A 12,824-nucleotide genomic window follows, 5' to 3' on the forward strand; every position below is an offset into this window, starting at 1 on the left:
TGAGGACCCCACGGAGACTCCAGGGGTTACGCTGCCTCTGATGGCCCTCGTGACACGGTCCTAGACCCATCTCAGGTCTGAGTGCCCATCGGGCTTTAGACGGCCCACGACGGCCTCTGAGGGCCCCAACACAACCAGGCTGCAGGGGCTATGCTGGCATCTGAGGAACCTGTGACGGTCTCTTGATGGCCCTAACGATGGACTCTGATGTCCTTACCACAGCCTCTGAGGGCCTTGCAAAGATACCTGAGGGCCCAGGGCCTATAAAGACCGTCATGATGGCCAAAGATCTTCATGATGACCTCTGATGGTCCTCTTGAAGGCTTCTAAGGGCCCTCACAACGATTTCCACAGTGATTCCACCCGAGACGGTCCCTGAGGGCCCTCACGACGACCTCTATCATCTATGGGCCCTCACGACGACCTCTAGGACCCAATGCAAGCTTCAAATGCCCACGCTGGCGTCTGAGGGCCCCACGACGGCCTCTGATCTGGCCTCAACGCAGGCAGACTGCAGGGGTCATGCTGACCTCTGAGAGTCCTGTAACGAAGGCTCCAAGGGCCCACGCTGGCCTATGAAGAAACCTACGACGGCCTCTGGAGGGCCTTAACGCAGGCAGGGGACATGCTGGCCTCGAGGCCCGCGAGGATTCAGATCTCAGAGGTCATGCTGACCTCTGAGAGTCCTGTAACGAAGGCTCCAAGGGCCCACGCTGGCCTATGAAGAAACCTACGACGGCCTCTGGAGGGCCTTAACGCAGGCAGGGGACATGCTGGCCTCGAGGCCCGCGAGGATTTCAGATTCAGAGGCCCTTCACAACGACCTTTGAGGGCCTTACAAAGGTCTCTGAGGGCTTACGCAGGCTCGTGGGACGGTGGGATTCCACACTGATTGTCAGGTCCCATGTAGGCTTGTTGAGACACTGTATCCGCTCCTCGTGCCCCTTCGCCGGCCTCTGAGAGTCTTAACACCGGAACTTCTTGGCCCTACACCGGCTTTTAGGACCATTACATCGATCTTGGTACCCACGACCCATCAAATATGTGTCCAAGCGGCTTCTAAGAATCCCCATGCATGTTCCACGGACATGAAGCCGAATTTTTGGGCTCACACGCGAGCTCTTGGGACCCCATGCACGCTCCAGGGACCTACCTGCCTCCAGGAGCTTCACACATACTTTTGGGGCCCTAACGCTTGCCCCTGAAGGCCCCACTCAGACTCCTACCCTTTCCTCCACACCGGTTCTTTAGGCTACTAACATCAGCTCCTTTGGCCTCTATCCCGGTTTTTGAGGGCCTCCATACAGGCTTTTTGGGTCCGATACCGGTCTTTGAGAACTTTCCAGACTCTCGAGCCTACGCTGCTTTCTGAAACCCTTCAGCACCTTCTGAGGAACCGACCCTGGCCGGGGACTCATTCAATCTGAGAAGTCGTAAAGGCTTCTGGAGGAGCCTCCATTGAATCATTCAGTTTCCAGAGGTTTTTTAACGGTCTTGTAAGAGCGGACCCGTAGGGCTCTCAAAGGTCCACTGCGGATCCAGAAAAGTGGTTTGAGGCTTGCGGGTGGTGGTTAGCATAAGAAAAATCACCCAGTAAAAAAAAAACTTGTTGCATTTCACTTATTTAGGTATGCTGTGATTTTGATAGGTTCACTGAAATATGCAAACATTTTGGATAACTTTTTCTGTAGGGATTGTTTCCTTAACTTTTGGTTTTATAAATCGATGATTGACAGCTTGAAAAAGTAAAGGGGCCCAAAACCTTGAGAAATTTTTGCATCCCATCAAAAATTTATCTTGCAATCCTCCCAGTGCGGGGGCGGATAGGGGTGGTCGGATAGGTCGGAAACTTTTGCCCTCCCCAAACGGATCGGCTGGATCCGCCCCTGTTAATATTTAAGAAATGTATGTTTCATAGGAATGCTAGCAGTTTTTGAATGAACAACTGTCATTCACCGACATTGTCTGGTCTCTGGTTCCGGAGACCCTTTGTTTTCTTCTCGCGACACATGAAAATGCAACTGGCACGTGTCGTGGGGGGTCGTGCCGTCAGCTGATTACGCCCCAGGGTACGGCAGGTCGCACACAGGTCGGCGACCTTCCATGGGCCACCAACTCGTCACAACAGACGAGAGAATGAACGAGGAGCACTGGCGGATCCAGGGGGGGCCACGGGGGCCATGCCCCCCCCCCCCCCAAAGGCCTAAAGTGGCCTGTTTGGCCCCCCCCCCAAAACGCCAGAAAAATTGCTAAGAAAATATACCTTGATGGAGGTTTTTAGCCACTTGGTGAAGTAAAGCTTTCCACAGCATAATATGGAAGCAATATAGTAGCAGTGAGGGTCAGTCAAAAGTTGCGCGAGCGGAGTCGACCTTAAAAAAAAGACTGTTGTTGGCACGTGTTTATGGCGCGGCAGCTGGTAGTTGGCGGTGTTTCGCGTGGTGTGGCATCACTGGCGGATCTGGGGGAAGGGGGGGGGGGCACGGGAGCCTGAGGTGCCCCTGACAGGCCCGTGGTGCCCTTGCTAGGCCTGTGGTGCCCCTGGACGCTGGCAGGCCTGTGGTACAGTCCACAGCAGAAGTAATGTGGGGTTTCAGTCATGGGTATGTTCTGCTTCTGAAGCTTAGGAACGATTAGCCAGACTACAATGAAACTTTGAATGTAGCTTATATGTATCGTCACCCTTGCAGCTGCAACTTTAGCTATTGACATATTCTTTTCAATCACTTCGCATTAAACAATCGCCAGTCAAAGCCAACCGTTGAGTCAGGGCCTCGGCTAACATGTTAACTACTGGGGCAAATGCCCCAGTAGAGTCGAGGAATGCCCCAGTAGTGGTCAGGCTTTGCCCAACCTCCACAAAATGAGAATATATCAATATTAACGTACATTCTTTAATTCGGGAGCAGTTGAAGACGTTTGTGGCAAGAAATCAGGGGCGGTGGAAGAGGGAGTGCACGGTGTGGAGCTGCACCCTCAATTTCCATCCAAAAACATAGGCGTGCATTGGCAAACATATCTTTTTGCACCCCATAACCCATCTTCGTTCGAAAGAGCGTCAAGAATAATGACGAAATAACTTCGGCCTCTTTTTTGGTTAGGTCAAAGGTCATGTCATGGTGCAGGCCAAATTTCTCCGATTTTCAGGTCGAATATCGACAGTTTACAAGATGCCGACGCATAACTCGGAAACCAATTAGAGCTACAGCACCGCGGAAAAGCGCATTTGATAGCCATATTAGCATGCTTTCTGGTTATTTCTCTTAGATTTGACCTAACGTCAACGATTTTGCCTGCAAGGGGCAAAAACCACCAAAATAGACGATTTTTCGGGAACAGTTTTTCTGCAATAACTTTTGACTCATGCCTTGCACGAGCTTTCTTTTACCGACATCGTGTTCCTCTCTACAAGACACATCAAATTAACTGCAATTTGACCTTGGATGTCAACTTGAAAATTCGACCTCAGGTCAAGGTCATGATCTGACCGGAAATGGTCATGTTGCATATCAGTCGATCTGCATCGTCGAGCCAAACACAACTAAAGGCCGCCCCACACCGGACCTCGCATGCGGGTTGCGAGTTTTTGGGTTTTCGGGTTTCTTCAAAATTAAATAGTACAATATATGCTGAGTGACCCACACTACCATCGAACAAGCGAATCTGCATGTTTTTAGCTTGCCAGCCACCTTGCATCGCAATACAAAAGTTGATTTTGAGTCAGCTTTCGATTTTCCTCGCTGCGAGGTCTGTGAGTTCTGCGAGGTTTGCGGGTTTTTCGTTGAAAATTTAGGTTCGTTGTGCTGGTTTTGCGACTATATATGCAATTTTCTGAAGGTGTACCGGCTTCACTGCATTCATGAAGTTACCATAAGGGAACAGTCTAATTACTCTATGAATGAGTATTATGCCCGTAAAATCAAAACCCGCAAACTCGCAACCCGCATGCGAGGTCCGGTGTGGGGCGGCCATAAGGCATTTTCATCGCTCTAGCATGCCTCTTTCAAAAGTTATTCGCGAAGAACTGTTAGATACCATTCGTGAACTGAGATGACCTCAGGGGCATAAACAAGGGTCACGGGCGCTATTTTCATGTTCAGTGTGTCAAAGTCACGCACAATGTTTTATAGTGTTTAGAATAACTTTCGTCCAAAAGAGGTGGTTTTTAATTTTCTCCATTGACTTATACCTAATAGAGGTCGCAAAATTGAGCTGACCTTAGGTCACCGAAATGAAAATTCCGAGATATAAATTTTATACATGCCGTTGCCCTTATCAATCGCTGAAAGTTTTAAAGCGATCGGTCACTCGGTGTAGCTACGGCATACATTGAAACATTTTATCCGAAGGTTGGGACTTTTCAATTAAGAACTATCACTATTCTTTAGAATTGTGATTTTCTTTTGAAAATCCCAACCTGAGCTACCTCCCTAGGGGGTGTTTAGCGTTTCGGCCGCGATTTTGGACATCTTGATACCCTCGAAAACGGCACGGTAGAATTTCTTGCCATTTTCAGCGTTTGGTCCCGTATCGGGAAGCTACCGGCTGGCATCGGTCGCTTGAAATATAATTAACCCGTTTTTATGAGGTGAGGTCACTTGAAGTGACCTGGTGACCTGATCTTGAATGACCTTGGTCTGAAATTTTTACAACACGTGTAGAATTGATAGATGATGGAGCGCCGCCGTTTTTTAGATATCCGCGAAAAACGGCAGGAAAACCCGCAAGTGTTCAAACACCCCCCCCCCCCTCCCAGCAGGGCGCCAACACACTGACGATTTGCCCCAGTAGGCAAAATTCCTTAGCCGAGGCCCTGCGTTGAGTTTGGTAAAACCCTACATTACTTTAGCGGTGGGCTGTACCTCTGGCGGGCCTAGGGTGCCCCTGCTAGGCTGCTGATGCCCCTGGGACCTGACAGGACTGTGGTGCCCCTGACAAGCCTAAAGTGCCCCCAACAGGCCCGTGATGCCCCCGACAGGCCCAAGGTGCCCCTGCGTGATGCCGTGATGCCTGCGAGGCCGGTGGTGCCCCCTGCGAGGCCGGTGGGGCCCCTGACAGGCCCATGGTGCCCCTGCTAGACCGGTGGTGCCCCTGGCAGGCCTGTGGTGCCCCTGCTAGGCCGCTGGTGCCCCTGGGCCCTGACAGGACTGTGGTGCCCCTGACAGGCCCAAGGTGCCCCTGCAAGGCCGGTGGTGCCCCTGTAAGGCCTGTGGTACCCCTGCTAGGCCTCTGGTGTCCCTGACAGGCCCATGGTGCCCCTGCGAGGCCGGCGGCGCCCCTGGCAGGTCTCTGGTGTCCCTGACAGACCTGGGGTGCCCCTGACAAGCCTGTGGGGCCCCTCACAGGCCCGTGGTGCCCTTGCTAGGCCTGTGGTGCCCCTGGCGGGCTGGTGGTGCCCCTACTAGGCCGGTGGTGCCCCTGACAGGCCTGTGGTGCCCCCGGGTACCAAGGGGGTCATGACCCATGTGGCCCCCCTTGGATCTGCCACTAATGCATAATATATTGATTTGTAAAGGCGTTATGGCTTATGCAATATGCAATTGCAGGCACTTGGTATCCCTCACTTATCCCTCATTGGGGCTCTGGCGGGCTCCTGAGGGCCCACGTCTATCTCCGGGAGCCCATATAGACAGGCTCCTTTGGGTCCTTTCAGTACACTATAGCATAAGAGGTCTCCATGCGAGTCCTATACATACATCTGAGGGCGTACCCTGATGTCTGAGGTACCCAACTGCAGCTCCAATGGTCTCTTCTTACACTGGCGGATCCAGGGAGGGGGCATTTAGGGCCATGCCCCCTTCCCAGAGGCCTAAAGTGGCCCGTTTTCCCCCTCCCCCAAACGATAATGAAACATAGTTCAATCAGGGCGTGGCCCAGGAGCCGAGTTAGACAGGGCTGTTTTACCACCTCCGGCCCGCAAAGGGACCCAAGCACTGACTCGAAGCGCATTTTGGCTATCTCAGCTCAAATCTAATGTTAAGGTGGGAGGGTCCCTTTAACCCTCGCCCGCACATGGGGGGGGTGGTTGCCACCACCCCAGGCAGTCTTTCTGCTCTGCACTCAACATTTTTAGAGCTAGAAGGCTGATTTTTCGTATAGCTGCTCGTCTATCCTTTCTTGATGTCCACTTAAAATTTCAAGTTTCTGTGATTTTTGGTTTCGGAGATATGACCTTGTTTTTCAGGTCATGTCATGACCCAAATGGCCAATTCTCAACATCTTGCGTTTGCCATGGGCCTTGTGAGCTTTTGACACCCTGATTTCGGCCTTTTTTGCCAGTCTTACCTCCCACCTATCATGGAACATGTTGTTCGACGATGTACAGGGGTCAAGGTCAGGGGTCAAGGTCAACCTAGGTCATCTAAGATAATTGCGTTTTAGGCAAGCTGAATTTACTTTTTGTGAAGTTTTTTGACTGCATTTTTGGTAAAAGCTTCTCAGATCATGATTTCATGTGATATGGACCCAAAAACAATCGGTGCACACATCAGTATACACACAGACACACACAGACATACAAACACATATAATTGACCTTGACCTAACTTGACCTGAAATGACCTCAACAGCAAAATTCTGGTCGGATAGTGTTACAAAGAGGTTCTAGCTGGCTTGGCACCAGAAAACGGCATCGTCATCGGTATATGCTAAGCAGCGCACTTGATATCCAACGGTGACCCAAAACAGCAACATTTTTTAGTTTGACCTGACCTGGAAGGTCAATGGCTAACCTGAGAAGGTAAAACTGGGTATCATTGGATTCGTCTCTTCCCAAAGAATCTTTTTGGTCTTTACTGCTAAGCTCTATCTCCAACAGGAACGAAATGGCGCGGGGGGGTGGCAACCACCCCCCCCCCCCCCATGTGCGTTCTAGGATGGGAAAATGGCATGTGCGGGCGAGGGTTAAAGGGACCCTCCCACCTTCAAAAAAGTTTATGAATTGGCATGAAAGTGATGTCGCTCGGTTCAGAAAGAGCGAAAACGAATATCTACCAAATTTCACCGAAAAATATTCACCGGTTTTCAAGATATTAGACTTTTACTTTTGTTTACTTTTTTGGGACCTCCGCTGTATCTAGCGACTTTATTTTAGAAGTGCGGCGTTTGCGGCAGATGTTGCGCGCAAATAGCATATACCACCGCGTGCTACAAAACGTTTTAGTCAAACATTTAAAAATCGTTAGATATTTGCGCTGACGTCACACATTCAGAGGGGTATTCCTAAGCATTAGCCCCTCTGAATCAAAATGCTGCAATTTTGAAATTCAATATTTCCGATTTAAGGCATTTCTCGATGTTGTGAGTGCCGAAACCGGTAATTGTGAGCCAGGGACCCCATTTTGGCTATCTCAACTCAAATCTAATGTTGAGGTGGGAGGGTCCCTTTAACTGGTCGATAAAAACAATGGTAAGTGTTTACAAAGTAATATAAAGGCATGGGTCGGGTGGGCTACCATTTATATATTTTTCTTTTTAGTTAAAAAAAATTCATAGTGTCAGGGCTGTGACGAAAAATGAGTGGCCTAAATCCGATGAGAAAACAGGATTTGGGGGTACCCTAGGTTTGGCTCCTGCATGAGTTGGCCCCCCCAAAACGCAAGCCTGGATCCGCCAGTGACGAGGAGTACTAGCATTTTCCCTTAACGCACGCTAGGACCCGTCCCATGGCTCAGCAGGAGCAGACATGATTCATTCAAAAAAGTGTTCACCCCCAACACCGGCGCACTCAGGCGCAGCTGAAATTTTGAGGACATGTAGACAAATCCTTGACCCACAGTGTGGTGGTAGTCTGAGACCGTACACTAGCGTACAATTTTTTGTAGCTCTATAAGAACATTGACATTTTTCAAAAAAGTGTGGCAATGTAAGGGCTGACGGAAATCAATAAATGCAACACCTATGTGCAATATAATTGTATAAATTATGACTCATTACAAAGCCAAAAGTTCGCGCTATCGTTTGGTACCCAAATTATGTAGTTGTGTCAATCCAAAGCTCGAAGATGTTGACGTGGAGCAAGGCGACTGTTTCTGCGTTTGTTCGCCGAAGTTTAGCTTTTGAGAGTTGTCTGACTTTGTTGTACATTTTCAACGTTTTCAAAAGTAAAGAGAATAAAAGTTTCCGTCGTTAAAGATGCTCTGATCATTTTTGCACACGATAGTGGCCAAATGAAAACGTTTAAAAATAGTCGATATTTCGCGTCCTGGCCAGTTTTTGGCCAGAGTTAAAACACGGTGCGCCGCCTGTCAGGTCACTGACCTATCAGTAGGTATCACGCCATAACACGCGCAGTGGAAGGGGGGCGGATTTCGCCCACCCCTCCTGTCTTTCGCCAATAACTCGCGCCGCAAACATAATATTAATGTGAAATTTTGGCTACCTGTTCAAAATTGAATTGCGGATCTTCTCGTGCAAGAAATAAGAAAATATGTTCACAACTTTTCTAGTAATAGCGGTGTAAAGTCAAACATCCTGCCGCCGCGGCGGCGCGGCGGCGCGGCGGCCGGCGCTAGCCGTTACGCGCACCTGAATTGTAGACTGTGCCGGGGCGGGACGGTTCCGTCCACGGTCATAGAATACTACTATGGACGTCAAACCCCTTGAGACCCCACTTTTTTGCGATAATTTTTTAATGCGTCAACTCTCGCTGACAATATTCTGGCAATGTGTGTTTCAGAACCTGCCGAAACTTTTATTACTAAGGTATTTTGACGCCAAACGATTATGAAAGGTACGTACTTCTCATTCACTCGTAATGTTAAATTTCACGGAACAAATCTGCTGTTTGGGTAGAGGCTACGCGCTCATGGGGCGGAGTCACGTAATGACGTCAGCGCTAAGCTCCGCCCTACCCCTCCGGCGCTCCTTGCCCGGCGACCGGTCACTCGCGTCTCTCGCTTCATTCAGGCTTGATGGTGGGCGGTAGCTGGTAGCGGTAGCGGGCGCTGGTAGATGGCATTTAGAGCAGATGGCGCTGGTGGCGGGGCTCGAGTGTGGCCGAGCGCAAGCCTCTGCCCGGGCCTGAATTGACCTTAGCATTACGAGTGAATGAGAAGTACCTTCCATAATCGTTTGGCGTCAAAATACCTTAGTAATAAAAGTTTCGGCAGTTTCTGAAACATACATTGCCAGAATATTGTCAGCGAAAGTTGACGCATTTAAAAATTATCGCAAAAAAGTGGGGTCTCAAGGGGTTTGACGTTCATAGTAGTTCCGTCTTTACATCGCGCTCCTTACCGCTGATTATATTATATTCGCGTCAAATTTGGTGAGAAGGCTGAGAAATGTAGGGGAGAGAGGTCATATTGCGCCATGTTCTTAAATGCGCCACACCTTCCTCCTGTCCAAAATTCGATTCGAATGAATACTCGAATGTATGCATTTACTTCACCACCAATAACTCGCTCTTATTCCGGTCCACGGGGGCAGGTGAGGTGTCTCAGCTTTCTCGCAGACCATTTTTTGTGATTTCCTCTATTTTCTTACGCGAAACAGTCTATTTCGACCTTTGCTAGTGTCATGGTTTATCTTAGAGATAGTGATTCAACCAAAAATAATTGTTAATTGCTCGTTTAATGGTAGTTTTGAAAGTTTATCACCACCGTGGCTTCGCTGTCGTCGCCATATTTGAAGCTCATGAAAAATGTGTTCCATTCGTAATTGTGCCCACCCTATTTGCGCCCTATTCTTCAACCCAGAGAAACAGCATCTGGTGGTTGGGACACATTTCATTGAACACTTTGATTATTAGAGCGCTCACCTTAACATTGCCTTAGCCTTCACAGCATAAATGGTTAATGGGCTGACACGTTCAAATAGGCTACTTAGTTAGGTGGCAAACCGTTGTTTTTAATAGGGCGCTTTTACATGAGAGGCATGGGCGCTTTTTGATGGGGTAGTCCGTAAATGCGCCCTTTGCAGGTGTGTCGGAAAACCTTTCTCTTGTTAATTTTTATGGGTGTGATACAAATTAGGAGTTGTAATTTGATGCCAAAATAACTGAGGTACAATTTGAGATATCATCAAGCATGACAGCTGGTCAACTTTAGCCGCAATAGGCCGATATCCTTAAGGTGGCGCAATATGACCTCTCTCCCCTACAGGCAATCATATACATATATATGTAGTATGAATCATATATGTAGTCAAAGAATTTTGAAAATCGGCCGGTAACAACTTGAGTTATGAGTGTGTAAACACAAAATTGTGATTGCCGCGTTTCCCGCGTCGGCCGATCCCGCTTCAGCCGGCGACATCTTACCCTTAGCAGGCTTCTAACTGGCAACTGCCATATTTATTGTTTGTTGGATTAACTAGAAATTCACCATACATGCTCACAAATGTATGTTCTTTCGTATAATGAAAGAAAAAAGAAAATCGGCCGGTAACTTTTTGAGTTATCGGCGTGTAAACGCAAAAAAAATCGCTCATATGGCAGATTTGACCACATTTGACCTCATTTGACCTTGAAGATATTGACCTAGGGTCATGAAATTCACACACAACAGAGTTCTCCATGGCCTACACCTACCCTCCAAATTTCGTCTTTCTAACTCCAGTGGGAGCTGAGATCTTAGGGGGGGGGGCGACATCCGCCCCCCCCCCCCTCTTCCACTGGGCGTAGTATTCGCAACCCTTCCACTGCGCGTGATAAGTAGAAACCTCTGTGCGGTCCCGAAATGTCGCAACTCGCAACCTAGCGACGCCCTCGGCCTCGGTGCCAGAGGGGCTTTGACAGACAGATGAGACTTACAGGCCCTATGGAGACTGTTATTTTGGCGCCGGAAATGATCTTGAACTGTCTTAAGCGCACAGAATCATGATTCCATGGACTCCTTGCAAAGTCCGATGCTTCGCTTTTGCATTGTTGACCTTGCGTGACGTTATTTATAACGTCTATGGTCATTGACTCATTGGTCATATAAGTTTCTTGTTGATATGAACTCCCGATAAAATTGAGCTGGAAAAGCCACCAATGAACTTGGAAAGACCTGTCAAATCGAATGCTTTGCGATATGACCTCTTTCGACCAATTTCGTGACCTGAGAGGCTCTGACCTGACCTTGACCCGAGTGTAGCACGTTAAGTTGACTCAAGTGTACAAAGCGTATGTATAATTCGACGCGCCTGAGGTAGGCAAATACGCGGATACCAAAGTCGCAGCTCTGCAGCCATTTATGGTGGAGTTATTTAGCAAAAACCGAGCCCGTGCCTTGGGCCACTTGACCTGACCTCAGAGGTCACGGGTTGACCCGAGACCTTAAAATCGGAAACCAATCGCTGTGTATTGTAACGGTGCACACGCTCGGTTTTTCTATGAGGCTCTAGCTCAATTAGGGGTGAAACGGCAAGGGGGTCAGACCAACCATTTCCCCCCTCGAGAGGGGCGTTTGTAGAAAACCAATAGGTCCGGCCAGGTGTAAATGACCTTAAATGACGGTACTTTGATTGACTTCGAAGCATGATACGTGATAAGTCATGTTACTTTTTCTTGATGTGTTTCTTTGTCACATCATATTTCTCTGAAATAGTTCGGCTGACATGATTGGTGACAAAAGGCGAGGCTGAAACGCAACTGAAGCACACATTGTCCCATCTATTATTGACCAATGACCATTCACGAGCACTGATCGCTCACTTGAGCCACACCTGGCAGACAAAGTGCTCGACTTTGTCGCACTTGTCGTCCACCCAGGAGCCGGATCTGTCCGCGCGCATCAGCACACAGTGCTTCTGGCCGCTGCCGTAGTTTGACGGGGAGCGCGGCGCCCACTTGGCCGTGTCCAGCGTGGAGCCGTCGCTCCAGACCCAGCCGGAGCCGCGGCCGGCCAGTCGGGTCAGACCCACCCAGGCGGCGCGCACCTGGGTGGCGGCCAGCACGTCCCTCAGGTGGCCGGCGGACCCCGGGTGCACCGAGGCCAGGCCGGCGCGACGGTGCAGCAGGGCGCAGTCCCGGTGCGCCTGGTGCCAGCTGGCTTTGGTGACGGGCACCAGGTAGCAGCGGTCCTTGTGGTGACTCCAACCGGCCGGACACTCCTCCGGCACCGCCTGGAGCTCGGCGAGGCGCTCCAGGATCCGCTCCTGGTTACTCAGGAGGAGGCTCAGGGTGTCATTTATCGGAGGGAGCTCGGCGGCTGAGGTAGTGGCTGGGAGCGCCAGCAACAGAGCGCTAACCAGTAGCTGGAGGAGCATCTCGTCGGCTGCCCACTGCTGCACCGTGCTGCTGTGTTTTCGGTTGTCCGTTGCTGAACAGGTCCGATGCAACTGCCACGCCGAAATTGCAGCGTCAGAGCCTCAGCTATATCGGCTGTCTGCTTCTCTCTGGACCGTCACTCTTCTTCACCTGCTAGACTATGTATTCGGTGCTTCAGTTCACGTGGCTAGTGTTGCTGTGGTGCTGGCACCAGCCAACTGAGCTGAGCTGTCACACGGCGGAGACTGACTGGCCGAGACTGCTTGCTGGTCCGTTTGGTCCGCTCGTCCGCCGCCCAGCAGCTGAACTTTGTTAGGAACTGCAGTCAGGGTCTGTTTATAACACAGCGCCATTCGCAGCGCGCACTTCGGGCGGTGCCGTCTGAAGGTCGACCGAGAAATATGATATGCGACGCTAAGTTTACTTTAAACGACAGAGATTGAATTAGCAGCCATAATGTGTCCAAACGCTGGCTGGGTCAAAAGCTTTATGATAAACTTGACATAAACCTGGGACCATGGTGAATGATCATGAGGCGGCGGAACGGGGAGCACCGGGGCACCGTACCCCCCTTTGAATTTGAAATTTTAACATTAGCCCTATGAGCGTTGCATGGGAAGAATGGGACCAA

The 12,824-nt window shown here is 49.9% G+C and overlaps 2 protein-coding genes across 2 annotated transcripts in view; one reads left to right on the forward strand and one right to left on the reverse strand.

The window, feature by feature from the left end:
• Nucleotides 1–12,824, forward strand: part of LOC122387827 — a 28,764-nt gene that overhangs the window by 13,128 nt on the left and 2,812 nt on the right. The window lies entirely within an intron of this gene.
• Nucleotides 11,343–12,489, reverse strand: LOC122387828 (C-type lectin lectoxin-Phi1-like). Its single transcript, XM_043378370.1, has one exon. The coding sequence runs from the start codon at nucleotides 12,190–12,192 to the stop codon at nucleotides 11,635–11,637; it is 558 nt and encodes a 185-aa protein (XP_043234305.1). The 5' UTR covers nucleotides 12,193–12,489; the 3' UTR covers nucleotides 11,343–11,634.

Source organism: Amphibalanus amphitrite, unplaced genomic scaffold (assembly GCF_019059575.1).
Source record: "Amphibalanus amphitrite isolate SeventyFive unplaced genomic scaffold, NRLGWU_Aamphi_draft 000299F_arrow, whole genome shotgun sequence".
NCBI lineage: Eukaryota > Metazoa > Arthropoda > Thecostraca > Balanomorpha > Balanidae > Amphibalanus > Amphibalanus amphitrite.